The sequence below is a fragment of the Mesoplodon bidens genome (assembly GCF_964165515.1).
Source record: "Mesoplodon bidens genome assembly, chromosome: 11".
Classification (NCBI taxonomy): domain Eukaryota; kingdom Metazoa; phylum Chordata; class Mammalia; order Artiodactyla; family Ziphiidae; genus Mesoplodon; species Mesoplodon bidens.
The window spans coordinates 63,385,062-63,411,503 of NC_138167.1; the positions used below are offsets into that span (position 1 = coordinate 63,385,062).

Consider the following 26,442-nt stretch of genomic DNA (forward strand, 5'->3'; position numbering starts at 1 on the left):
CCCCTCGGCCTGCCCAGAGGGAACCGCAACGGCGCCCTGCTCCAGGGGACTGGCCTCATATGGTAGAGTTCCCTGTCACTGGTGTGTGCAGCACATGTGCGCCCTTCAGTTTACCCTGCTCACTCCTGAGCACCCACTCAGCCCGACCCTCTGCTGGGTGCAGTGATGTGCAGGAGACTCTGGGCTGACAACAGCCCAGAGCAGAGACAGGATGGCCAAGCCCGAGGTCCGGGGCAGAGGAAGAAGTTTGTGAACAAAGGTCTGCTTGGTCTGGGAGCCAGGGGTCAGCAACTTCTGCCTGGCGCCAGGAAGACTTCGGAGAGGAGGGAGCTCTTGCCCTGGGTTTTAGAGACATGAGCACGTGGGCCGGGGGAGGGTTGTAAGCACAGATGCCCAGGGAACTTACACTCGCCTCTACAATTGGGCTCGAAGCATCCTCACTCAGAGAAGCCAAGTCATGGAAGAGTAGAGTAAGGGCTTTGGATCCAGTCTCACTGGGCTTCCTATCCCCCTCCACCGGTTCTAGAGCGCTGGGCAAGCCTCTTCCCTTTTCAGCTTCTCATGTGAGAATCCGCTTGATAAGAATAATGCCCCAGGGTTCCCTGGTGGCACAGTGGTTGAGAGTCTGCCTGCCGATGCAGGGGACACGGGTTCGTGCCCCGGTCCGGGAAGATCCCACATGCCGTGGAGCGGCTGGGCCCGTGAGCCATGGCCACTGAGCCCGCACGTCCAGAGCCTGTGCTCTGCAACGGGAGAGGCCACAGCAGTGAGAAGCCCGCATACGGCAAAAAAAAAAAAAAAAGAATAATGCCCCCCGTGTGGAGCTGTCATGCAGATGTATTAAGACAGTGCCTGAGCTCCCCGGCTGGGCCCTGGCCAGCAGTGAGGGCTATTTATGATACCGAGGCTGCCAGCCCCACCAGTCAACGTGAATACTCATGTAGGAGGTGGGGGGCTTCCACATAGGGGCCCAGCAGTGCATGGGGCAGTCAGTTCCCCAGGAGAGAAGGAAGAGGACTGTGTGTATCTCATGCACTCCAGGAGGGCTTCCTGGAGGACACAGTCTGTGTCCTTCCTGTGGACGAGACCTGGGCACCCGCCACAGGCCAGAGGCCGGGGGCGGAACTCAGGTTGCCCGACTCCCAGGTGTAGGCTCTCTCCTTGCCACGGGGCACCTCGTGTAACAGAATGTGCCAAGTCCGTGGGGACCAAGGAGCAGTGTGCGCCGGGCTTGCCCCAGTCAGGAGGGCCAAGGAGCTAATTGTTTCCCACAGTGCCTGCTGGGCTTGCTCCGGGCCTCCAGGGGAACCCAGTCTGTCCTAGGCCGGCGGGCAGGCATCTCAAGGACCCAAATGCTTCCGTTGGTACCATTCAGACCTCACCGTGGGTCCCATTTGGAGGGCTGGGGACACAGGGGTGTGAGGGGTATGAGGCCAGTCTTCAGCCAGTCTCTAGAGAAGTTGGTGATGACTGCAGGCTACCCAAAGGAATTCTGAGACTGTGATTTCCTGCCCAACTTGGGGGAGGCCTGTGTTTGGGCCACAGTGGAAAAAGGGTGCAGAGCGGGCAGCCCCCTCTTCCCTCCTGCGTAATCTTAGGGCTTTATCATTTGGGAGCGGGGTGGGGGGGGCGGGCGGCGGCGGGGAGAATGTTTACATGGCTTCGCATTTGTTTCAAATTATTCTTCTGTGTTGGAGAGTCATTGTTCCCTGCTAGTGTCAACAGTGGCAAGGCCCAGCCACCCTGCCAGCTCACTGAGGCTTTGTAAGTGTGTGACGTCAGTGCCCTTCGGTTCCTAGCCTCCAGTGAGGTGATGGGGTGGCCCCGATGGGGGCCACCCGGGAGTTCACTGATGATGGGGTGGAAGTAGTGTTTCCACACTATGAATTCAGGGTTTGAGGGCCTGTATCTGTCGTTTGTTTTACCCATTGAACCTTTGCGAGGGCTGGGGAAGCCAAGGTACAGAGCAAAGAATCTGAGAGCCATGGGAAGAGTCTCAAAGAGCGTGACTCAGTCTGCACTGAGTCCCAGGAGCAGCTCCCCGTGTTCAAATCTTATCGTTATGTGTGTGCCGGCACGTGGGCATCGGAGCCTCTGGCGGGTGTTATTGGGACAGAGACGGGGCTGAGCCAGTATGCTGGGACTCTCCTTAGTTACTCATGCAGGCTGGCCCCAGCTTCGTGTTTACAGATACTTTCAAGGTGACACCCAGCAGCTTGAGTTCAAGAGTAGCCAGTCCTTCATCACCTTAGTCTGAACGCACTTGCTGGTGTGGCCAGCTTAGCAGGGGCTCCAAAGGCACGTGCTTAGGAGCTGGACAGCGGGTTTGAGTCCTGCCTTTGCTCCAAGCAGCTCTGTGACTTTGCCCAAGTTACTTCAGCTCTCTGTGCCTCAGTGTTCTCATCTGTAAAATGGAGTCGGTAACACAGCCTATCACTCAGTGTCGCCGCAAGGATTGAGCGTGTGGGTGGAGTGAGGCCCTGTGCCTGACACACGACGAGCACTCCAGGAAGGTTAGCTTTATGTTGTTGTTAATAGGATGAACAGGACACAGTGCCTGGCTCAGAGCTGTTCATGGTCTAGTGCAGGCGGGGGCAGACCCCCAGAGGCAGACACCGCTGGGGTGTGGAGGGGAGGTGCCCCTGGCACTGGGCCTTTAGGGAGCCATCACGAAGACTCGTTGAGTGTAGAAAGGTCTTCAGAAAAATCCCTGTCTGTCCTTCCCAGCTTCCCCCGGAACCCCCTGTCAGTCTCCTCTCAGCAAGAGGCACCTTTACCGTTTTAGCTCTAATTGTTGGTGGCTTTTATAGTTCAGAGCTCTTCCTCCGTCCTGGCTGCCTCACGGCTGACATTTGAGCTTGCAGGAGAATAATGACCTGCCTCGCCGTCAGCCTCAAAGGCAGCAGCGTGGTCTCATGGTCGGGCAAGTGGTCCGTTGTCCCTGAGCCGAAGTAGGACCCAGCTGACATAGCGCCAGCACTGAGTCCTCCCCCGGTTCAGTGCAGGTCCGTCAGTCTGCCTGAGTCTGTACCTTTTCACATCCTTTTGGTGCCAGTACTAAAAGATGGCTGTGTTAAAAAGAACTGTTTAAAAAGTTCAGTGCCAAAGCTAGTGAGTGTGTGTGTGTGTGTGTGCACGCCCGTGTGTTGGGGGTCGTGGGATTGGCTCAAAGCAGCCAGTAGCTCACGTTGCCTTTGTGGTTTCATATATTTGCCTATTAAAATGACAATACAGACATGGCACATTAAGGTTTAAGAAGCCGTTCTTTCATTAAACAAGCTGACAGTGTAGGGGGTTATGACTTGGGTAATTGAAACATGCTGTTCTGTTCAAGACCAGAACTTCATAAAGACTCCTTTCAGCCAATAGCACCCTTTGTGCCAGCAGCCTCTGGTCAAAAATGAGTGTCGACCCTGAGGTCTGTCTCTCCCGGAGAGTGGGAAAGACCGCTCGGCAGCTTTCCGCAGCAGTCTTGGCAGCCAGAGGTCAGGGCCTTTTAAAAACCTCCCCTTCTCGGGGCTTTTGAAATCAATTTTCGAGGCAGAAAGCAGGCTGCCCTGGCCTCCAGCCTCTCCCTTGCCGCAAGGTCTGTACTGCTGGTTGCAAATCTGAGGTGTGATTGAAGAAAGGGGACGGTGGGATTTAGTTGGCGAGGCCCTTTGAGTCGGGGGTAGATGGTGCTAGTTGCAGGTCTTCCTGGAGAGGGAGGGTTAGGTGGCATCAGTGAGAGCCCAGGTTTGGGAGGCGGACCACCAGACTTGAATTCTGCCTCTGTGGGACTTTGGATAAGTAACTTGGCCTCTCTGTACCTCAGTTTACTCATCTGTAAAATAGGCCCAGACCTAGATCTGATGTATAGGGTTTCTGTTAGAATTAAAGGTGTTAATGCAGGTAAGATGCTTGGAGTGGTGCTGGCCACACAGGAAAGCCAGGGCCAGCTAGCATTCCAGCCATTGTAAGTGTCTACCTCTGTGGAGTAACTCCATGAAGTACTGTTGGAGGGTACCACCGTGGGGTACCACCAAGCGGTACCTCTGTGGTATCACTCTGCAGCCAAGGGAGCTGATGGCATCCGTGTCCTTCCAGGTGACCACGCCTCACTTCTAGCTCCAGGTGTGATCTCTCTTGTCCCCTTCTCTTCCTTTTCTCACAGATGTGGACGAGTGTCAGGACAACAACGGTGGCTGCCAGCAGATCTGTGTCAATGCCATGGGCAGCTACGAGTGTCAGTGCCACAGCGGCTTTTTCCTCAGCGACAACCAGCACACCTGCATCCACCGCTCCAATGGTGAGTACTGGCTCGTGCAGCCCAGCCACGCCCCCTCCCCTGTGGAAACAGGTGGCCTCTGGGAGCCCCCTCTCCGCATCTTGATTCTGGGGGCCTCGGGGTCAAGGCAGGGAACTTTGGTGCTGGCCTGAATGGCTGTTTTGTGCTTCTGGTGTCAGTTCTGCAGGGACACCTCCCAGCTCCCACCCTCTGCCCCTACAGCAGGGCTGTCAGTGTTTCTGGTGTTTTTATGTGGGGACGAGATGGGGCCACAGATAGGCAGATGTGTCCAGAGAAGCTATTTTCCGTTCTGGGCTGGGGGCTGGATGTGGCTAGGAAGAGTGGGGCCCCATTCCCGACGGTCCCCTTTCCCTGAGCGGGGCTCGAGGTCTGACCGCGCCAAGGGCTCGTTTCTCAGTCTCTTGTGTGTTCACTGGGTCACCAGCCAGCAGAGGGTCCTTGGGGTCAGGAGCTGGCTGCTCTCTGTAGGCCAGGTGGGATGGCAGGCCGGCTCGGGGCAGTGCAGAGGGTCAGAGGGGGAAGACTCCAGCCAACTGGAGCGCCTGGGGAGCCTGGGGACAACCCCAGGCTGGGACAGAGCCTGGCCTCTAGCTGAGCCCAGCAAGTGAAGGTCCTTGGTGTCAGGGCAGTGGTGGTCAGTTTGGGCCCAAAGCAGCAGGGCTGTGAAATGGGACAGCTGGCCAGAAGCCAGGACCCACATGGCTTCCAGGCAGAGGAAGCAGTATTTTGGAAGGCATGGAGGCACATCTTGGTTAAGATAATGGCAAGGCCCAGAATCTCAAGGCGGGCTGTGTGCTGCAGCAGAGCGGTTGTGCCTTCCTATGGCCTGGCTGTGCTGTGCCTTCAAGAGAGTAGATGCGGAAGGAGGACCAGGCAGCCCCATGGTTCCAGCCTCAGCCCCTCGCTGATCGCTGACCCTAGACAAGGAGGAGGTGCTGGAGGGGCCCTGTAGGGCCTCATCTCTGGTCTGTGGCATGGTTCACACTGAAAGGCAGGGAATAAAAAGGGCGGGCGCTGGGCTCCGGGTCCGACAGGGTGTGAATCCAGCTCTGCCACTCCCTAGCTGGGAGCCCTTCCTCAGGCGGCTCTGCAGCTCCGAACCTCAACTTCCTCATCTGCAAAATGGGGCCATGACGTTGACCCGGCAGGGTCTTTGGAGGATAGGACCAGATCCTGGGAGTAAAGTGCCAGTGTGCACTAAAGCTAACAGAGGCTGTGAGGTGAGACTTGGGGGCCCTGGGCATGATCTTTATTTGAAAACAGTTCCTGAGATAGAAAAGCAAAAAACATTTAAGAAGTACAAAACCCAGGGTAATTAAGCAGAACTACTCTACTGGACTCCTTAGAATTCTTAGTGTTTGTTTAGGTGGTTTCCTCAAAGACAAGACAGCCCGATAATCCCCATCCCTGCCGGGTCCCCAGAAGGACGGAAAGGCCGAGCTCTGAGGTCCCTGGGCACCTGCTCCGGGCACGTTGTCCAGACGGCCACAGCACTGTAGAAGACCTCCCAGCTGTGGGGCTGTGGAGTCGAGCTGCCCAAAGCGAGGACCCTGGCTCCACACTGAGTTTTATGAAAAGCAGATTTATGAGGAAGAGAGTGAGTGTTGGGGGTGGGACGGGGGTCCTGCTCTCATCCAGGAGAGGGGTTTACCAGGCGGCAGCTGCTCTGAGCGAGCTGTAAAGTCCCCGAAGCCAGGAAGGCCGGAGCCCCTGTCAGCCGGGCTGTGTGGGCCCTGTTCCTTTGAAGAGCAGCTTTCCCGCGAGCAGGGCTCCAGGTGAAGCTGTGCCCCCACGTTGAAAGGAGGGTGAGCAGGAAGGGGAAAACAGCATTATACAAGACAGAGGCCTGTTTGGAACCAGGTCCTGGTTTGGCCTGTGAGCATTGGTTGTACTAAGGATGGTACAAAGCAAACCTCAGCATCAGCCGGCGGTGGGGGGCACGATGATGGGGGGGACAGCGACAGTGGCTGCTGTGAGGTTGCACGCTCACTCTGAGCTGGGCCCTCACTTCAGCCTGGCAAGGCCGGGGTATTATGACCCTGCAACAGGTGAGGAAGCTTAAGCCCAGTCAAGTTAGGGGACCTGCCCGAGGTCATACCTTAGGGACACGGCAGTCAGGATTCCAGCCCAGGTCACTAGCTGTGACATGATGAGGCTGGTAAGGAAAGAAACCAGGTGGAGGAATAGACAGAAATAGGCAGGCGCTGAAGACCTCTTTGAGGAAGCCACATGTGAACTGAAATGGAACAAGGAGGGAGAGCAACTGTGAGTCCGGGTGGGGTGTGTGTAAAGGTCCTGAGGTAGGCATGGACCAGACTCCCGGGAAACGCAGAATGAAGGGCGGGATGGAGGGCACAGTGACCCCAGGATGAGGGGAGCTTGGCAGGGGCCAGACCATGAGGCTGGTGGAATGTGGGCGGGAGTTTGGATTTTGTGCAGGGAGCAGCCATGGGAAGCTCGGTAAGCAGAGGCGGGGAAATGATGCTGGAGGGGAAGGGCCGGGGGACTTCTAGGGAAACCAGATGCTTCAGGGGCTGGGCCTCAAATTAATCATGCAGTGGAGCCTGGAGTCTACGTGCCTCACTCCACCCAAAGGCCTGGGTGGCCAGATCTGGATTTATAGGTGAAGCCAGGAATCTAGATGTAACCAGAATACAGATCTGGGGGACTAACCCCAATCTACATGAACTGACATATTGGTTAAAGAAGTCCCTTTTCTCATTAGGACTTTTGTGTCAGTCTCTTCATTTTTAAGTCTGGGCAGTGAATCAATCTAAAAAACAGGAGACAACTTCTTGGAGACCTGCTGAAGGACAAGGGCAGCATTTCCAGGGTCCCCGAAGGCTCTGTGGAAGGTCCGAAGAGGACGGGACAAGCGCGCAGGACGTTGGCCAGCCGCTCAGTAGTGCCCGTGGGTGGGGCCGGGCCTGGGTGACCACACACGCTGCTCACTCCTGAGCCTCTGTTGGTTGTCGTGACAGTTGCCCATCGTGATCGTGTGTTAACTTCAGTGACGATTGTTCGAGCTCAGAAGAGCCATGTTCAAGGTGCTGAGACCCAGCTTGTTTTGTACCTAAGTGGCCTCTGTTCCCCAAATCAGATTCCTCATGTCACCTGACTCTTCCTAATGCCTGTCAGCCCCTTGGAGCCTCCCCTGAGCTGGGTTTGATTAGAGGGGACCAGACCCCTGAGCAGGGTCTGCTCCAGGCTCCTGGCCAAGAAACAAGGCCACGGGGCTCAGCCCTTCTGAGTGGCCCCACCTCCCAGGCGATGGCACAAACCCTGGCCGGAGGCGTGTGGATCTGGCCAGGCTGGGGTCGCGGGTTTCAGGTTCTCAGCCATTCTCACCTCCACTGGTCACGTGGCCTCTGCAGTTACTCCTGCCTCTCCGGGTCTCCTTGTCTATAAATTGGGACCAGCAGTCCCTCCCAGGCAAGTGAGGGCTCCGTTAGGGGAAATGCTTTGAGGAGGTCAAGTGCAGTGCCCGCCCTAGGAGTGGCAACTCACATGGACAGCTTCTTTAGGCCTTTAGAACTCATGTTTGATTTGAGGACACAGGCTGTTCCTCTCTCCCAGCTCTGGGTGGGAGGGGACCCAGCTGTGGCCTGTCTGTCTCTGCTCAGCACTTCCTTGAGCTGGTTCTGGCTCCATCACAGCCCACACTCACTTCCCACTCAGCCTCTGGTCCAGCAAGCCGTAAGTCCCTCTTCCACCCCACAGCCTGGGAGCAGCCGGGCCAGGCCACTCCCAGCCTCCACCTCCCCATCGTAGCCATGCACCCAGGGGGCCTCCCCGGTCCCAGAGTAGACGGGCCACCAAGCAGCTAGCACGTTCGAGTTCCCTCCCTCTCCTGTGCCTGCTCTTTTTTTAAAAAAACTTATGTCATATCTATGCTCCAAGAAGGTGTTGACTCCTGGATGAACTTCTCCCTTTCCTTCCAGTGACGAATTCTTTCTTTCAGTCTGAGCAAAATTGATTTAGGGAGAAGAAGGAGCTCCAAAAGCTCTGACGAGCTGTGCGATGGCAGGTCACTATTCCATTCATTCATGTGCCAGGTGCTGGCTGGTCCCCAGGATCCCCATGTGGGCAAAAGCAGGGATGATCCCTGTGAAGCTTTGCATCTAGAAAGGGGATGAAATGCTAAATAAGGATCCTAGGAGTTACCTTCTAATAATGAGCTGAGAAAACCACTCTGGAGGGAGGGACCTAGGGGCTCTAGTGTGGTCGTCTGAACAGCAGAGACAGTAATGAGAATGGTCTCCTGGCCGGCCTGGTGGAGGATTGCTCTCTCACTGGCACTGATCCTGGGCCACCACTGTTGCCGATGGTAGTGGGTTTGAGACATGTGTGCCCTCTCCCCGACACAGGAAGCTGTCCTGCACGGCTGGGCTATGAAGCCTCACCAAGTGCCCACAGTGGTCCTATCTGTGGTGGTGGTTGGAGGCCCCAGAGTGAGAGGAAGTGTCACATCGTCCCCACAGCTGTAGGAAGCAGGACAGGATGGCAAGGGCGCCTAAGGGGCTGTACCTGTCAAAGTTCATCCCTGAGGGCCCTTTGGCACAGAGGAGACCTGTCATCTCTGTGTTACGCCATGACTAGGAGCACAGGTTCCAGGGCCCCGCAGCCTAGGCTGGAATCCCAGCTCCACCACCTGTCATCTGTGTGACCTTGAGCAAGTCACTTAACCTCTCTGTGCCTGGTCTGTAAAATGGGGAGAGTCATAGTCCCGACTTCATAGAGTTAAAAAGATGCTGAAAAGAAAGTTTCAATAAATGTGGGCTCTTATTATTGTTATTTATCACAGATGAGGAAACAGGCCCCAAGAGGGCAGGGCCTCACCCTCTCTGGGCCAGTTTCCCGAGCCAGCAGCAGAGTCAGGGCCTGGGTACACACTGAGCAAGACTCTGCTGATGCGTGCTGGCTGCTGGCTGAAGCCTGAGCGTCAGCCAGGGGTGAAGGAGGCGATCAGGAGTCAGGCCTCATCCTCAAGGAACTCCCTTCCGAGGGGTGAGCCGGTGGCCCTCGCACCTGAGTTTGTCTGTGCCCAGGGCAGGACATGCCCTTCAAGACGGCCGTTCATCCGGCACTAGCTCACTCGCTGCTTGACCCACCTAGGGCTACAGAGGTCAGACCAGCCCCCGCCCTCCAGGAGCGTCCAGCCCCGTCCTCCCTGTGGAGGTTTGAGCAGTGCACCAGGCCCCTGCTAGGCACGGGCAGTCGGGAACCCAGACATAAAGAGGACATCGGGCCTCTGTCTGCCCCCGCTGCTCCCCGGGCCCGGGGAGCCCCGCCCCACCCTGTCTACTGACTGGTGCCCCACTCAGCGCTGGTGAGAGTGCCCAGTCACTGCACAGCCTGTCCTGAGCCGGCCCAGGGAGCACTGTCAGGCTCTGCATCGTCTGTGCTCAGAGGGCTGCCTGTCTCCCACCCCCCACCGTTACTGGCCACCGAACGCAGTTTTCTACCTGCTGCCTGCATCCCTGCAGCCTGGGAGCTCCCTGTGAGTGGAGACCGTGTTCCCCACCCCTCTGTGTCCTGTGCTGACATGGGGCCCATGGCAAAGGCCTGAGGGAGGAAGGAGAGTGATGCTCAGTTCTTGGCGGGTCCCTGGGCCCGGACGCTCCACATCCTCGGGTTGTGCAGGTAGGTTCCTGGTCAGCACATGCTAGTGGACGCTGTGGTGTGCCCAGGCTCTGGACCAAGTGGTAGGGGCCCAGAGGCTCTGAGAGGCCATTGCACAGTTGACTGCACGCCGAAGCCCTGCTGTGCTGCCTCCTTTCCCACGTTGGAGGCACTGGAACTGGCCATGGGGCAGCTGAGCATCCGTGTCCCTGCAAGGCTGAGGCCCGTGCAGAGCAGATGCCAGGCTGGCATTCTCTCAGCAGGGGCGTCACGGGTTTACCTGAGCGCATTTAATGTTCTGTTTAATATCCTTCTGAGCCTGTTTAAATGCACATATAAATGCACATATAAATATGGGTAGGAAACTGCACTGCCCGCCCACCACCGGCATTCCTGGTGACACTCAGGGCCGCGTTTTCACAAAGCTCAAGATTTGGCATCAAGTGTAATACTGGCTCCAGCCAAAATCAGAGGTGGGAGCCAGGAATAGGAAAGCTTGGCTGCTTCTGCGTTCAGTGATGATGGTGATGGTGAGAGCTGCATGTCCTGGGGGCTTCTGCCTGCCAGACACTGTGATGAGCACTTTTCATGCACTAGTGTGTTGCATCCTTACAAGACTAAGAAACCGAGGCACAGAGAGGATAGGAAACTTGCCCAGGGATGCAGCCAGTGGCACAGCAGGATCCCGTCCTCTGGCGGGCTGGCCTCTGAGCCTGGGCAGCCTGTGTGGAGGGTTCCAATGAGGCTTGCAGCCGGTCCAGGCAGGGTGAGGCCTGCGAGAAGCAGAGATGCTCCTCAAGTGTGAGCGTCCCAGGTACCAAGTGTGCCTCTTTAAGCACCAAGAGTTCAAAAACATTCCGTAGTGGAGATCCCCTGAGATGGCTCACCCAATCCCTTCTCTCTTCAGGGTAACAGCCTAAGTTGGCCCCGCCTCTTTTCCCTACGATTCACAATTTTTGTTACAAACTCAGTGACTGAGACAGCCACTCCTCTGAAGGCCAGAGAATGCTTGTTAATGTCTGTCGCCGTGCTGAGTGGCCCAGCTTCTGGGCTGGAGTTAACTCTTCTGATACTGCTGTTGCCTGCTGTTCCGCACCCCTGTCTGTAGGGGGTCTCGATGTGAAGCCAGCAGCCCTGGGTCCACATGCAGAGGCAGAGACTGTGTGAGCCTGAGGGCTCCTGGCTTCTCAGGAAAGGCCTTGGGCTCTGCCACAGCTGTTTGCTCACAGGAGCCATTTTCACCTATTTCTGAGTTTGCGGGTATTCTCTGGGACCTCTCTTAGAGTTCATCCTTTTGTTTATTAGACCCCTGCGTGAAGTATTTTTAGGATCTGTTCATTTTATCTGCAAGTTTGTACTCAACTGTAGCTAGAGACCAAACAACAGGGTTTTTGAAACTTTTTATTTTGAAGTAATTGTAGAGTCATAAGGAAATGCAAAAATAGTAAGGCAAGGTCCCACATACCCTTCACCCAGTTCCCCCCAGCGGTCACATCTTACATCACTAGAGAACGGTATCGAGTCCGGGAAGTTGGTGTTAGTACGGTGTGCGCGTATGGTTCTTGGCCACTTTATTACATGTGGCTCTGTGTAACCGCCTCAGCAGCCAAGAATTAGCATTTTAATAATAATTGAATAGCTGAGTACTCGTCCAGGCACCTTATGAGCACTTTGCCTGTCTTAACCAGGGGGCTCTATAAGTTAATATTCAAACCAGTACACTTTTGAGAGTGAAAGGAGGTGCTATTAATTGCGACAGGGCAGCAGGTATACACTGGGACGGTCCCACGCAAACCAAGGCATATTGCCACGCTAAAATTACCTCATTCATAACCCCTTGAGCCCTACGGGGTAGGTACTATTACTTCCCATGTGCAGATGGCAAATAACAGAGGCAGGTAATGCACCCGGGGTCACGTGGATCCTAGGAGTAGTACCAGGACTGGCACCTAGGCGGTCTGGGTTCAAATCATGACCACCTTCTGTGGCTGCCTCCCAGTGTTTAAAGAGACTACAGCTATCCCGTGGTTCGCCCCTTCTTTGGTCAGGCATGGAAATCGGGTTCTAAAGAGAAGAGGGACTTCCTCACCCAGTGTGCTGGTCAACCTGGATTGGGGCTGTGATGCTCAAATCTGCACCCAGGGTGTGGCGTGGCGTGGCATGGCGTGGCATCACGTACCGGGTGGTCAGTTTGGGCCCTGGGCCACAGTGCTGAGGGGCTCAGCCAGCAGCCTGTTAAGGTCACAGGGAACTTAGTTCTGCCTGAGGGCTGGGAGCCTGGGGGAGGTGGAGAGGGATCGAAGAAGCCCCTGAGGGCAGGTGGCCTCTGAAGGAGCTGAAGAGTGGAGAGTGGGCGGCATGGCCGGGGGCTTTTGGGGGATTGTGCAGCAGTAATGGGAAGGAGAGGGCGAGAAGCTGGCGGGGCCACCTGGGTCCAGACCTGGGTTGAAAGTAATGGAGGCAGCTGACATTGAAAACCAACTTGGAGCAGGGCTCTGAAGATGGAGAGGCAGAGACCCTAGACAGACGTGCAGTCCCAGCCCTCTCTGGGCCTGAGTTCTGGGATGGTGTCTGAGCAGAGAGGGCCCTCAGACACTTGTCACCCTCCAGCACTGTCTGACTGAGGAGGTGATTCTGTGGCAGAGCCTGGTGGGCTGGGTGCCAGCGCTGGTCCTGACCTCAGGTCATTTCTGTAAGCCATGCAGCCTCAATGGAGAGGAAGGGGGACTCGGATATGAGCCCCTTCCCTGTACCAGATACTTTTCTCACGGTGTCACGTATAGATTCTGGGTCTGCTGCCGCTCCTGCCCCCGGCGCCCTTCCTGTCTTTCCACCCTGTGGTCGTCCAGCTGCTCTTCACTGCCTGGGCCCTTCATTCAGGCCAGCCTGGCCTCTCGCCTCCGGCCAGGGGTTCTCTGCCGTCTAAGGTTCCAACTTTATTTTGGTAGCCGGAAGAGTCCGTGTCCCTGCAGCCTTCTTTGCCCATTGGAGAGAGTGGGTCCTAGAGCCTGAAACCAGACCCAAAGCTGCCAGAAGTGAGAGGGTCAGGAGACCGTGTCTGGCAGGGGTTTGAACGTTGCTGTGACAGTGATGGGGCCCCCATCAGCCCCAGGGGTGGACGTATGATCCACATTTGGGGAAGATCGCTCCCCACTGTGGGCTGGAAAGGGAGATGAAGCGATTTTCTGGGAGGTGGCCCTGGTGGCCATCAGGGTCAGGACCTCACCGGGGGCAGTGTGGGTGGACAGGACGGTGGCAGAGTGGAAGGCGGGTGGCGGGGCAGGCAGGCCCTTCTGCAGAGAGGCCCGGCCCCTGCATCACATAGGTGTGGAGTACTTCAGTGGCGGTTTGAAGGAGGGTCCAGTGGCTCTGGTCCATGTGGGGCCTTGTTCTTGTTAGAGTCCGGAACCCTGGAGGGGATCCTGGGGCCCACAGTGGGACCAGCCAGTCTCTACTTCTCATGAGGCTGAAGCCCGCGTCCTGCTCAGCCTCTGGCTCGGCATCCTGACCGCAGGTGCCCGGGGCAACGCATGCACAATGCGGGCGCCCACACTCTCTCCTCGCCCACTCGGCCTGGGACCCGAGCAGTGGCCGGGATGGTGGGCGTGAGCTCAGGAACCGGACTTGGTCAGGGGGCAGGGGCTCGGGAGTTTTCTGAGCTCCCCGCAGGGAGCATGGGGACAGCCGTGCTCTGCCTTCTGTACTGCACTTCACCGCCCCGGGGCCAGGCCGGGGAAGGGGGCTGGGCTCCCCTGTGGCACTTGGAGAAGAAGTGGAGAGCCCTCCTTCCAGCCGCACTCAGACCCTGAAGTGCAGCACAGGCCCCGCGCCCTCGGCTGCTCCGGGTCAGCCGCCGCCAGGAGCCTCGCCCTGAGCCCGCTGCCCAAAGCCCACACCGCCGCAGGGCCAGCTGGGGAACCCTCGGCAGAGGTCCCCGGGCAGTTTTCAGGCACGGGTCCCTGGGGACAAGTCAGGGCAGAGGGCCGGTGCTTCTCAGGGGAGATGGCCGCCCTTGCCTTCCCATCCTGGCCCTCATCCAGGGCCCTCCCCTCACGCTCCTCCAGGCTGGTCCTTGACCCTCCTCCAGACTTTGTCTCGGCCGCTCCCGCCTCTCCTCGGGTCCCAGCCAGCAAGGGTCCTCGCCCGGCCAGCCCCACCCTCCGCAGCTCACGGTGCTCTTACACCCTGACGGCTGTGATGCTCGCAGCTACCCCGGGAAGAACTTCGGGCGAGCCCTGTCACCCCAGCACGGGAGGGAACCCCAGCTGGGCCACAGCCCAAGGCAGCCCTCGGGATGGGAGGCCAGCTTTCTGACGCCCAAGTTAGTTTTTCTTCTCCTGTTCCACCCCCATCTCTGGACTCAAATGCCTGTGGACAGAGGCTCACAGTCCCCCCCGAGCCACCCCAGCCGAACGCCAGCTTAGGGTCCTATCAGGGTGCCTGGCTGGCCGGCTCCCATTGCTTCCCGGGGCGTGATTCCCACATGATGGGGTCTGGGCCAGGCCTTGACCTAAGAGGCCCCAGCGTGCTTCCTGTAGGACCAGGGACATCCCCTGTCCTGTTCCAGGGCTTTCTGTCATCAGCTGTGGGTTCTAGGTTCCCCGTGGGTGTATGTGGCTGGGAATTTCCTGTTTTAAAAGAGGGGAAACGGTAGCCATGCCGGAAAATACCCCACCCCAGCCTCAGGGCTGCCCCTCTGGCTGCTCCTTGGGGCGGAGCGTGGGGCAGGTTCTTCCCCCCGCCCCCCGGCCTACAGACCAGGTGGGCGGGAGAATAAACAGCTCTCGCAATTAGTGGGCAGATTTATGGTGCTGCCGGAGAAGGCCTGTCCCGGCCCTTTGCAGTCCAGAACGGCCCTTGAGGCGGGGACGATAAATCCAGCCCATTATTTTTTACGAGCCTCCCATCCCATAAACAACTCCTTTGGCTGGTGTGCCCAGCTTCACGCCCGTCTCCTGGCCGGGCCTCCAGCCAGCCCCTACCAAGCAGCCCTGCAGGGACCCCAGTACTTAGTGGCGTTGGTGGTGGGCTTTCGTCCACGCTGCAGGGCCTCGGCCTCCTAGTGTGGACAGCGCAGGGGTAGCTGGCCCTGGCCCTGGCTCCCTTCTCGGCTGCACATCCTGGGGCCTCAGTTTCTCATCTGTGAAATGGGACAAACATTAGTGTTCATTATAGAAATGTTTATGAGGACCCAAATGAGAGAATATGTGTATACTCTGTCCCCTAGAAGAGTCCCTGGACCTAAAATTGGTAAAACTGTCAGCTGTCACTGGGCATCACTATGTGCCAAGCACTGTGCCCAGACTGTGACGGGAGTGACCAGATGTGCCGTGTAGCTGTATTATCCCATTCTGCTGGTGAGAAAATGGAGGTTGAGAAGCCAAGAGATTTGTCCACAGTGAGTAAGTAGCACAGTCAAGATTTGAACCCACATCTTACCAGCTCCTGAGACCAACGATACTGAATGAACAAATGGAGAGAGGTGTGGGAGCAGGGCTTGCCCACTGCCTGGAGCCCCTTGCAGCCCTGGGGCCCTGCCTCTCCACCCTCCTCCAGGGGCCAGGCTTCACCCTTCCGCTCAGTTAACTGTTTCCCCAGTCTGCCTGTCCCATCCGCCTCCTGACAGCAGTGGGAGCCACTGTTCTGCGTGACCCTCTGGCCATGTCATTCCCCACTGAGGACCTTCCTGTGCCTCCTCTCCCTGCCGTGCGTGTCATGAAGCTGCCACAACAAACCCTTGTCTCCCCCGCACCAGGAACTCGGCCTTCACCGCCTTCCAAGGCCTTCCAGAGTGCGGCCCCTCGCCCATCCCCCACCTGCCTTCTGTTCTCCCCGTGACCGGGGAGCCCTTTACCAGTCATGGGCCTTGCTGTGTGCTGTTTCCTCTGCCTCAAGTGCCATTCCCCATCCCCCTCACTTCCTGGAGAACTCGTCGTCATCCTTCAAAGCCTATCTCGCTTCGCCTCCTCTTGTGAAGCCGTCTCTGACTTCAAGGCAAGCATGTCAGCCTCTCTGCACGAGCTGATTCCTCTCCTGGAGCACTGATCCTCCCTGCTGCCCCAAACTTGACCCCTCGTCCCCCAGGCCCACACAGTGGCTGACCCAGTGCGTGCCCATGTATCTGTTTACCGAGTGAAGTGACCATTCGGCTGTCTGTTCAAGTTAGAATAAATGGTGGGAATCAGCGTAAGTTGCCAAAGGTGGTTGTTCATGCCCTTGATACGGTCCCTGGGGAAAGGGAAAGGTACTCAACACTTATTGAGTTCCTACTGTGTACCCAGTCCCTGGCGCCCTTTAATCCTCAAAGGACCCTGGGAAGTAACAGCTGCCACCCTGTTGTGCAGGGTAGGGAACGAAGATGCAGGCAGGGACAGCGGGCACAGCCGGGTTGGGACGAGCCAGCCCAGAGCCCAGGTGTTGGCAACTCCAAAGCCCAGCACGTGGTGGGCAGTGGAGGTGAGGCACCGGCTGAGGTGCCTGGGAGCTGCTTGTGTCCTTAGGGAATCTCCTGCTGGCACGTCCCCCAGCATTCTTGTAGCTTCTCTTCCAGGGCCCCCCAGAGCTGCTGGGGGAGCACTTGCTCAGCTGCCACGTTGGCCTTTCCTGCACCTGGGCTACATTCGTCTGGTCACCTGTCAGGAAAGAGAAACAGACTTGCTCCCTGGTCACAGCCAGGCCATGGCCCGGGTCCTGTGTGAGCTGACTGTCCCCCCATGGCTCCCTTTAGGGTCCCCGTGGAGGGAGGGATAAGGTTGCCAGATAAAATACAGGACACCCATTTAAATTTGGATTTCACATAAATAATGAATACTTTTTTTGGTGTAAATATGATCCATGCAATACTTGGGATATGCTTACACTCAGGAAATACTTGTGTTATCTGAGATCTGGACTTAGCCAGGCATCCTATGTTTTTATTTGCTGTGTCTGGCAACCCTGGGAAAGGAAGGGGGCACCCCTAGCCTCTGGAGCCCAAGCAGAGTGAAAACCCAGGAGGCAAGTCTCACGGGCCTGTGATCCCAGCCACCTGGGCCTCAGAGAGGCTTGGATGTGCTCCTGGTGACGCCTAGTGATCAGCCAGGGAACTTCAGGGGACGGGAAGAGGAAGGACGGTTAGCCCTGGGAGGGGATGGAGGGGGCAGGGGTCCAGGGTGAGGGGCGGCTCAGAAGGGACAGGCACTGCAGAGCTGGCCAAACAGGGCCGGGGTAGGGGGTGGGCAGGGCAGTCTTTACTGAGCGCCACCTCCACCTTGGGGGGGTGGGCAGGGACCCTGAGCTGGAGCCATCACCTCTTTAGGGCCCTTTAATGACCTTCCTTCTCCACTTCACAGAGGAGGAAACCAAGCGACTTCCAGGCCACATACCTTGGAAAGGGCTGGAATAGGCATAGGAAGTAGATCTGATAAAAACCAGGCCCGCCCCACCTCAGTGATGCCGACCTTCCTGTGGCACCTGCAGCCCTGCAAATGTTTGTCCACGTGTGTCTGCACGCACTGCTGCGTGATCCTCACAGCCACCAGGCAGGCTCCCTCTCATCTCACAGAGGAGGCTTTCCAGGGGCTCTCAAGGCCAGGACTGGTCAAGGCACCAGAGGTGAGGGGCTGAAGGGAGGCTGGGGTCCACCCCTGCTCTCCGAGAAGGCCAGCCCTGCCCCTCTGCTCTCATCTGGCACTCCAGGAGCCAGCCACAGTCTCAGCTGGCCATCCGTCCATCTGTCCACCTGTCCATGTACACAGAATCTGCCCACTCAGTGAGCAGCTGCGGCAAAGGACTTGGTCTTAGCTGAAAATGCCCCTGTGACGCGTGTGCATCCCCCCCACCCCCGGCTGGCTCTGCTGGTGGCCTCAGCACAGGGCCTGCACACAGGTGGTGCTCAGCAAAGGTGTAGAATGAGTGAGTGAGGGAAAGGGTGAGCCTAAAGGCTGGTCGACAGCCCTGAACCAGCAGTGCCTCGTGAGCCACCTCCTGATGTGATGGAAGGAACACTGAACTTGGACTTCCCTGGCTGTCCAGTGGCTAAGACTCTGTGCTCCCAATGCAGGGGGCCCGGGTTCGATCCCTGGTCAGGGAACTAGATCCCACATGCTGCACCTAAGAGTTTGCCTGCCGCAACTAAAGATCCCACATGCCGCCACTAAGACCCAGTGCAGCCAAACAAATTTAAAAAAAAAAAAGGAACACTGAACTTGAGGGTCAAGGCATGGGGAGTCAAGGGAGCCACTGGGAGTCAGAAGGTTACGTGTGCTAATTGCTGCATGGCTCAGGGCAAGTCCTGTCCAGTGGGCTTCAGCCTCCTCAGTGGAAAAGCAGAGGCTTCATCTGGATGCTCTTTAAGTTCCCTTCCAATTCTTGCTTTCCAGAAAACCAGTCCATTCTGGGTGTTTGCTTGTATGTAAACTCACTCAAAGCAGGATGGCTTGGTTTCAGAGACGGGCCTTTGTCTGTAAGCGAGCAGGCACTTCGGGGCCAGCCACGCTGTGGGTGTCGGTTGCACACCTACAACTGGCTCAGCTGTGGTCCAGCCACTGGGAGAGCAGGGCAGGATGAAAGGCACAGACAAGAAGCGGGCTGGTCCTGCAGAAGGAAGGGCCTGGTGTCCGGGAGACCCCACCTAAATATTGGTGGAAGGAAAGCACATAGGCAGGTGAGCAGATAAACATGGAGGGCGTTGGGGGTCAACTCACACAAGGGCTGGACTGCCGAGGCTGCACCAGCTGGGCAGCAGGTGCTGCGGGGGAGGCAGGGTGCACACTGACAAAGGCCAGTCCCCCCGGGGCCCTGGCAGGGGGCATCCAGCCTGAAGGCAGGGGTGGAGGTGGTGGGACGGCCCCGGGGTCTGTGTGCCGGGGAGTGGGCAGTGGGGAGCAGCGAGGAAAGGATCGGGCTGATGAAAACAATGAGGCGCTGGAGGAAGGGCAGAGCATAGTCCCCTCGAGGGACCCCGAGGCAGCCAAGTGAGCACAGGGCTGGGGGGTTGTGAAGTGAGCACTTGGCCAGGGGTCGGGTCCCTGCACCACCGCACAAGGTGGGGGAGCCCTCTCCGAGCCTCAGCACTGTCACCTGTCTGGTGGGCCTGCTGACGGTAACTGGCACTCAGGATCGTGGAGATAGTCAATTAGGTAAGTTTGCAAAGAGCCTGGCATGGGGCCTGGCATTGAGGTGCTCTGAGCGAGTGAAGCCCACAGACTTACTCCTATTTCCCAGGTGGGGCCATCCGTAGGGATGCAGCCTGGGGTGGGCTGGGCTCGTGGTCAGCTGGGGGTCTAGTCTGGGGCAGCCGGCTGCTGGCGCCCCGGCCAGGCCTGGAATTGCCCGGGAGGATGTAATTTCAGGGGCACAGGGTGGGAGACAGAGCCCTGCATTCTGCTAAGCCCAGGCCCCATAATGAGAGCCTCTCCGAGCACCATCCAGGCACAGATGCTGTTAGAGTGTAATTAGGGGATCGAGGTGGAGCCGGACCGGCGGGCGGGCAGGCAGGCGGCACAGGCTTGAGGCCAGCACTGCGCTGCAGGCGGCAGCCAGGCCTGGGCCTGCAGACAGACATGTCCTGTTGCCCGAGTATTGGCCGCTGTTCTGATGCAGAGTCCAAAGCCCAGAGTGGCTGAGCCCAGGCCCCTCGCCAGTGTAGCCAGGTTTAGCGAACATTTCTCAGGCCTGAAATGGGCACTGTGCAGTGGCCGGGGGGTGGGGGGAGGGCGAAGGGGTGACTCAGGCTTGGGCCCTGCCTCTCAAGGACCCCCCCCCCAAGTCTGGTGGGGGGAACCCAGCAAACCCAGAAGTTACAGTTCGTGTGGTGGGTGTTATGAGAGAGGGGAGTCCAGAGGGCTGTGGAAGCCCAAGCCCCTAATCTATCCGAGGGAATTGAGGGGAGGGTGGAAACAAGGAGGGCTTCCTAGGAGAGGTGACACCCAAGCAGAATCTCAAATTGCTGGCCGAGAGCCAAGTGTCCCTGTTCCCTAGAGCCATGGCAAGCAGAGGATGGGGAGGACCTAGAGTGCCATGCTGAGAACTTTCAGCCGAACCCTGGGCCCTGGCTGGGGTGGGAGCATTGAAGGGTTTTTAGCAATGGGAAGATACAGTCAGGTTTATGCTCTAGAAAGTTCCTTCTGCAGCTGGAGAAGGGCAGGTCTTCAAGTCAGAACAGGGTTCAAGTTTCAGTTCTACCACATCCTACCCAAGTGACCAAGGGCAAAGTGCTCCGTCTCTCTGAATGGTTCTGTAAAATGATGACAGAGCTACTTACCTTGCAGAGTGATATGATAAGGGCCTGCCTCTGTGCTGGGCCTGGGGTTGGGCCCTGTGGATCAGGAGAGAACAGGGTGTGCTCCCAGCCCACAGCCAGCTCAGGCAGGGGGTCTGAGGACCATGGAGGGGTCACTCCTGACTCGGGGGAGGTTTGGGGTGAAAAATCAGGCATCCTGGAGAAGCTGGCATTTGATATGGGCTTGGAGAGACAGAATGTGGAAAAGTGGACATAGCCAGGGAGGGCAGGGGCTGGGTCGTTTCCGTGCTTCCCACCCTGGGGAAAGGTAAGGAAGAGAAGGGGACAGCTCGGGTGTCCCTGCCCCTCCCCTGGCCATGAATGCTCCCTTGCCTCTTAGAAGTCCACAGGGAGCACAGGTTTTGAAGTGAAACACGGTATGCCTGTCTCATCCGTGTCCCTTGGGCAAGTTACCAGCCTTTCTTGGGTCCTACTCTCCTCACTTGCACAGAGGGGATAATAGCATCTACTTTGAAAAATGGTCCTGAGACTTAAAGGTGGTTATTCACATAAAGTGCTTAGGGCACAAAAGGCACTCAATAACGGTAGCTACGGTGGGTCCTCATCCGTCTGCAGCGAGTTTCAGTTTCCTGTTTCGCAGCCCAGAGCTGCCCCCTATTCTGTCTTGCTTCAGGGCTGCCCCTAGATCCGGCCCCCTCACCTCAGCTATTAACCGCTCTGTGCTTCAGTGTTCTCATCCGTTAAGTGGGCCAGTACGGGACAGAAGCGCCCTGCTGAGGCGGTGGGGAGAATTCGCGAGATAACATATGTAAAGCGTGCGGCTCAGCCTGGCACACAGGCGGCTCTGGGCAGACGTGCACGGCTGTTGTCCTCATCACCTCTCCCAAGGTCCCATCCTTGCTGCCGCCCCTGTGCCTTTCCCCCCACGGCAGGACCTTGCTAGCGTTCCCTTCAGCGCCCCCATTCGAAGCATGTGGGAGCCCATATTTGTTTCTCCCTGCCTGGCTTGGCCAGCTTGCCGAGTCTGGGCTGGGGAAAGCAGCAGCCTCTTCCTGTCACCACCACCCCCGCCACCCCCAAGGCTCCAGCCTCTTCCTGGGCTCCGTAATTTTCTACTGATGAGGTGGAAGGGGAGGGAAATCCCTTCCTCCCGAGTTGGGGGAGGATGTAACAAGGTAATTGTTCTCTTCTCCCTGCTCTGCCGTTCCCAGCTTGCCTTCCCTTCCTGCGTGTTTAAGGGACAGGGATGCGGAAAATGATGTTATTGATGAAGTCGCCATAGCAACGACCCCTGAGAGGCACACATTCCAGCTTTGTTATTCTGGGCCGGGGGCTACGAGAAAGGCTGGCCCCTAAATACAAACAGATTGGCCCCCAGCCCCACTGCCCTGCTTTAGATGCATCCGTGAACTTTGCTCTACAGAAGACGCGACGTACGCACTGGTTTGGGGCAGTCAGAGTCCGCCATCGTTTACCTCTGTGCACACTCTTGTAGAGCATCAAAAAATGATAGGAGGCCTTTGGGAAAATAGGCCCTGGTGGGAAAGGGCTGCGGGGGCCCGTCACCGGGCCTAGAGAGTGCAAGAACCTGGGGAGGGGCCCGTCAGAAGGAAGCTCGGGGCGCTTGGGAGAGGAAGGTGCAGCCCAGAGTTCTTGTGCATGGTGTGGCCCTGGCACGTCTTTCCCCAACCCTGATCCAGCCTCTCATGGGCTTGTTTGTAAAATGGGCACGGCCATACCCACTTCTTAGGCTTACGGTGAGGGTTACGTTAAATGAAAGTACAGTCAGAGCCCGAGTCCCTACATCATGTCTTCTGGAAAACTGAGAGAAAGGGGCTCTGAAGTGTGTCCCAAATCCAGCCTTTGTCCCTGTCCCCACACACGCTGCCATCCCTCCAGGCTCCTTCGTCCCTTTCAGGGTGATAACAGTAGCCTCCCACATGCTTCTGGCCTGCACTCTTGCCCCAGCAGGTTGCCTCCGTGCAGCATCCAGAGATCTTTCTAACACAAAGTGCATTGCTGCCCAGTTTACAACCTTTCAATGGCTTCCCCTGCCCAGTATAAAGCCCCTCAGGTCCTTACCTGCACCCTTAGCCAGCCTCACTGGCCCAGAGGAGGGGCCTGCACCTTGAGTGAGTGCCTGGGAGGCAGGTCCGAAAACTATTCACTTTTCACAGGTGAAAACTAAGGCTCAGAGAGGTGAAGGGATTGCCCAAGGTCATGCAGCAAGCGTCAGAGTCTGAATATGGACCTGGCGATGTGTCAGCAAAGCTTCTGTGCCCTCATCGCTCCCCGCCCCATCCTGGGCACCAAGGAGACACTCGGTCCGAGTCTGCAGAACGTAATTGGATTTGGATGGATTGGATCAAATTAGATTCGACCTGGCAGGCAGCCTGGCCTGACTGGCACCAGGCCCCTGAAGACCGGGATTTCTGGGAACAGCTCTGAAATTATATCTCACTTCCCCTCGAGGAGGGGAGATGAACAGGGCTTTCTGCTGGACTCAGCACTGCATGGTATCAAGATGGGGAGTGAGGCCAAGGGAGTGGCTGCACCTGGCCCCGGGGCAGCTCTCTTGTGGTCCAGCTCCCAAGAGTAGACACGGTACAAAGCAGGGGGCCACAGGAGGACAGAGGGAGACAGGGCCCTTCGGTTCCACAGGCTCGCAGAAGCCTGCTCTGTGCCCAGTTCTGGGCTCCGCCCTTGTTCTGGAGAAGCCTGTGGAGCCAGTGTGCCAGCCAGAGCTGGCGGGAATGGGCCGGGCTGCCTCAGAGGGCTGCCTCAGGTGGGGGACCTGAAGTCCCTTCCATTGTGGAGCCCAGGTGCAGTCTCCTGGAGCAGAAGTGCTTGGCAACACGCACCTTGCATGCCCCGGGGTTCACCTTTCCCATCCAAACTTCCACTTGGCCCCATGGCCCTCAGCAGTAGCCCCCCCAGTACCACCCGTTAGCTCGCAGTGCTCAGGACCGCCTCCCTGGGCGGACAAGAAGGGAGAGCTGTCCGCTCTACCCCTGAGGCTCTGAGGCACAGAGGAGGCCACGCCAGGCTCCACGTGTTCCCCGACCCGACCTGCGCCCTCTGCAGTCCCTCTGCCAGCGTGGCTTCATCTGTAAGGCGAGGGGGCTGAAGTGGGCCACCCTGGGGTCTCTAAGCCTGTAACCCAGAGCCTCCCAGAGGGGCTGGGGCAGAGCTCCCCAGGATACTGTGTTAAGTGAGGGGGAGGGGGCTGTCCACGAGTGCCTGCAGGACTTCTCAGAGCCTTTAACGTGCGTTGTGAACTCCCTACGTCAGGCGACCTGGGATGCTGTGTTTCACAGAACACACAGCGCGAATGCCACAATAGTGCTTTCCAAATTCTCTATGCCTCTCGTCTTGTCCCCTAAACAATAGGCAATGGGTTTAATCTGCTCTGAGGTAAGAAAGGCTTCATTTCTCTCTCCTCTTCCTCCCTCCCTCTTTCTCTCTTCTTCCTCCCTTCCCTCTCTTTCTCGCCCCCATTCTTCTTTGCTTTCTTTCAGTTACTGGTTGCTGACCCCTAACTCTGGGCAGGCCCCGTGCTGGGTACTTGGGATACAGAAAAGAATAAAGGTCAGGTCTCCCCTCAAATTACCCACGGTTGGCAGGAGAGGGCAACTTAGCAGCTACTCGCATTTTACACAAGGCAGAAGGAAGCAGGAGCAGTGTAGAAAAGCTTTAGGAACAGCCCTGTTTCCTTAGGAACCCGCTCTGTGCCACACACATTTCACCGTCTTCTCATTTGAGCCTCACGGCAACCCTTGGAGGTACACGTTCTGACAACCCATTTGTCAGCTAAGAAGAGGGAAGGAGGTATCTGACCAGAGGCTCAGGTACGAGCAGGCAAGCCCTGGCCCCGGCCCCTCCTGCACGAGACTCAGCCTTCCTCAGAGCATTTTGATGGTGTGAGCATGTGGCCAGGCTGGCCTGCCGGCCTGGGGGCTGGACTCTCCCTCTGGCGCCTTTGCATCCGCTCCCCAGTAAGATCTCCTGAACATCTGCCGTGTGCAGCCAGGGTTCTGGGCGCGGGACACAGCAGGGACAAGACACGGCCTCTCGGAGCTCGCTGGCTGGTGGGCGGGATGGCCTCAGGTAAACAGGCATGGGAGAAGTGCAGAGCCGGCCCTCAGCGTTGTGCCAGCTGGAAGGAAGAGACAAAGCCAGGACCCACGGTCTGTGGGACAGAGCTTGAGCCGCGCCCAAAGAGTGAAGGAAGGCATCAGTTAGCCACCAAGGGGAGCCACTCAGCTCAGCGCTGCCCTGAGGTGTGGGTCTCATAGGCCAGCCCTTTAGCTCTCCCCTTGCTTAGGATGCCGCCAGAGTGACCTTGCTCATAAGAGCCCGTCACCTTTCACAGAGCAGCTGCAGAGGGCGTGGGCCAGGCCTGCCCGAGGCCACTCTGCTATACGTCCAGCCCAGTGGGAAGGCTGGTGGTGGCTGCAGAGGGAGAGTGGGGACTCAGAGGACAAGCAGGTGAGAGGTCGGGACCCCAGCTGTCATAAAGCACGGCTGCTCGAAGAACGCCACGCTGTTTGGAAAGGCTAGAGAGGTGCCACCAGCAGGAGAGACGAGGCTTCGTGATGGTTCTGCAGGTGAGCTGAGGCTCCGCCCTCATGCTCAGCCGCAGCCGGGTGAAGGTCAAAGAGGAGCGAGGGGCTCTGTGCTTCGTTGAGGGGCTGCCTGGAGAGCTTCACAGAGTCTGAATTTGCCTTGAATTTTCATAGGCTCTTAATTCTGAGGACAACGAATAGTAACAGGTACCATTTATTAGCCCAGCTCTGTGCCAGGTTCCTAGTTCTGTTCACCCCAGAAAATGCATGCTGCCTGTCAGTCATCTCAGTCCCACAAGGGTAGCTCAGTGACGCCCAGACCAGGAGAGCCATGGCTGGGAGCCCAGCAGCCTGGGTTCCAGGCCTGCCGTATGATCTGGGACTGTCACCCCTGCCTCGAGGCCTCATTTTCCCCATTTGGAAGATGGATGGCAAGGAGCCGTCCAGCCCTGACCATCTGTGGTCCTGCCAGCCATGAAGCCGAGCTTCTCATGGCCCGCGGAAGCCAGTGCCGCCCCAGGGTGGAGGGGAAGGTTGCGCAGTTCCCGCGTCCACAGCTGGGCAAGGGGCTGAGTCACCCGCACAGAGGAAGCCGTACCCCCGGCCCCTAGCTAGGCAGTTGTGGCCTTCTTTGGAGTGGTTGCTAGGGTCATTTTTAAATGTGATGGCAATGCTCTCACGACCACCATGTCAGAAGCCTCCAGAAGCGCTCGGGCTGAGCAGAAGCACTCCAGCTGTACATGAGCCCGGCTGTTGGTGACTACCGCTGCCAGCTGGGAGACTGAGACCCGAGGCTATTCCATTTCCCTTCCCTTCCCTGTGGGGACTCGGAGCATCCCCTCCTGGGCAAGACCTGCCCTGGACGGTGAGGTCACTGAGGAGGCCCAGAGCTCAGCCTGAGTCACCTGGAGAGCAGAGGGGAGCCACACAGCTACCCCACAGCGAGGAGAGCATGGGTGTCCAAAAGGCCCTTGACGGGCCTGAGGGCCAAGGCAGGCTTCCCGGAGGAGGGAGGGCCGTAGTGGCACGGGCCTTACTGTGCACACGCCTTTTGGAGCGGCAGCAGTAGCCGACTGGCCCCTATCGGTCAATTCTCAGTTGCCCCGTTCCCATGCTTAAAGTGGCCGAGGTCAAGATTGAGCTAGTCCTCACCTTGAACAGGAGGCTAGTGAGTCACCTGGGGAAGGAGGCCTCAGGGCGGTGTGGGCGGACAGCAACTCTTCCTTTCATCTGCACTTAGCCTCTTGATGGACTTGTGACCTCTAACCTCTCACTTGACCCCTGACCTCATAAATTCTGGAAACTCCTCACAAATCACCAGGAGGGTAAACATCAACCGGGGTCAACTGAAGGGGGTTCCAAGCTGCTCCAGGCAGACAGGGAGCAGGGATCAAGTCTTCTGGGGTGGAGGGGATTTCCCAAAAGCTGTGGGTGACTCAGGAGAGGGGCCAAACAGCCCACCCCAGGGAACCCTTAGTTCTCCCTGATCACACCAGGGCCCTCAGAGTACATTTTGGCGAGATGCTTGGCAGGCGCTGAGTGGGTGGTGTGTAGAGGCCAGGCCTCCGGAGGTGGATGGTCCATAGTTCCTGCCCTCAAAGCCCGTGGGCAGCTCAGCTCTGCACTCAGCGAGGCCTCTGGGAGGGGAGAAGACAGGGAACCTGGCTGGCCTTGGGAGGGACAGGGCTTCCGAGTCGGCCAGAGGACGAGCTGCAAGGGCCTGCCAGGCAGGGCCAACGTGGACA

General features: G+C 57.8%; 1 protein-coding gene across 3 annotated transcripts in view; it reads left to right on the top strand.

Moving 5' to 3' along the window:
* Window positions 1-26,442, top strand: part of SCUBE1 (signal peptide, CUB domain and EGF like domain containing 1) — a gene marked incomplete at its 5' end in the record, with an annotated part of 129,984 nt that overhangs the window by 43,387 nt on the left and 60,155 nt on the right. For all 3 annotated transcript variants that reach the window (XM_081249522.1, XM_081249523.1, XM_081249524.1), the window contains one exon: window positions 4,154-4,288. In XM_081249522.1, the coding sequence (XP_081105648.1) occupies window positions 4,154-4,288 (135 nt within the window). The remainder of the gene's footprint in view (window positions 1-4,153; window positions 4,289-26,442) is intronic.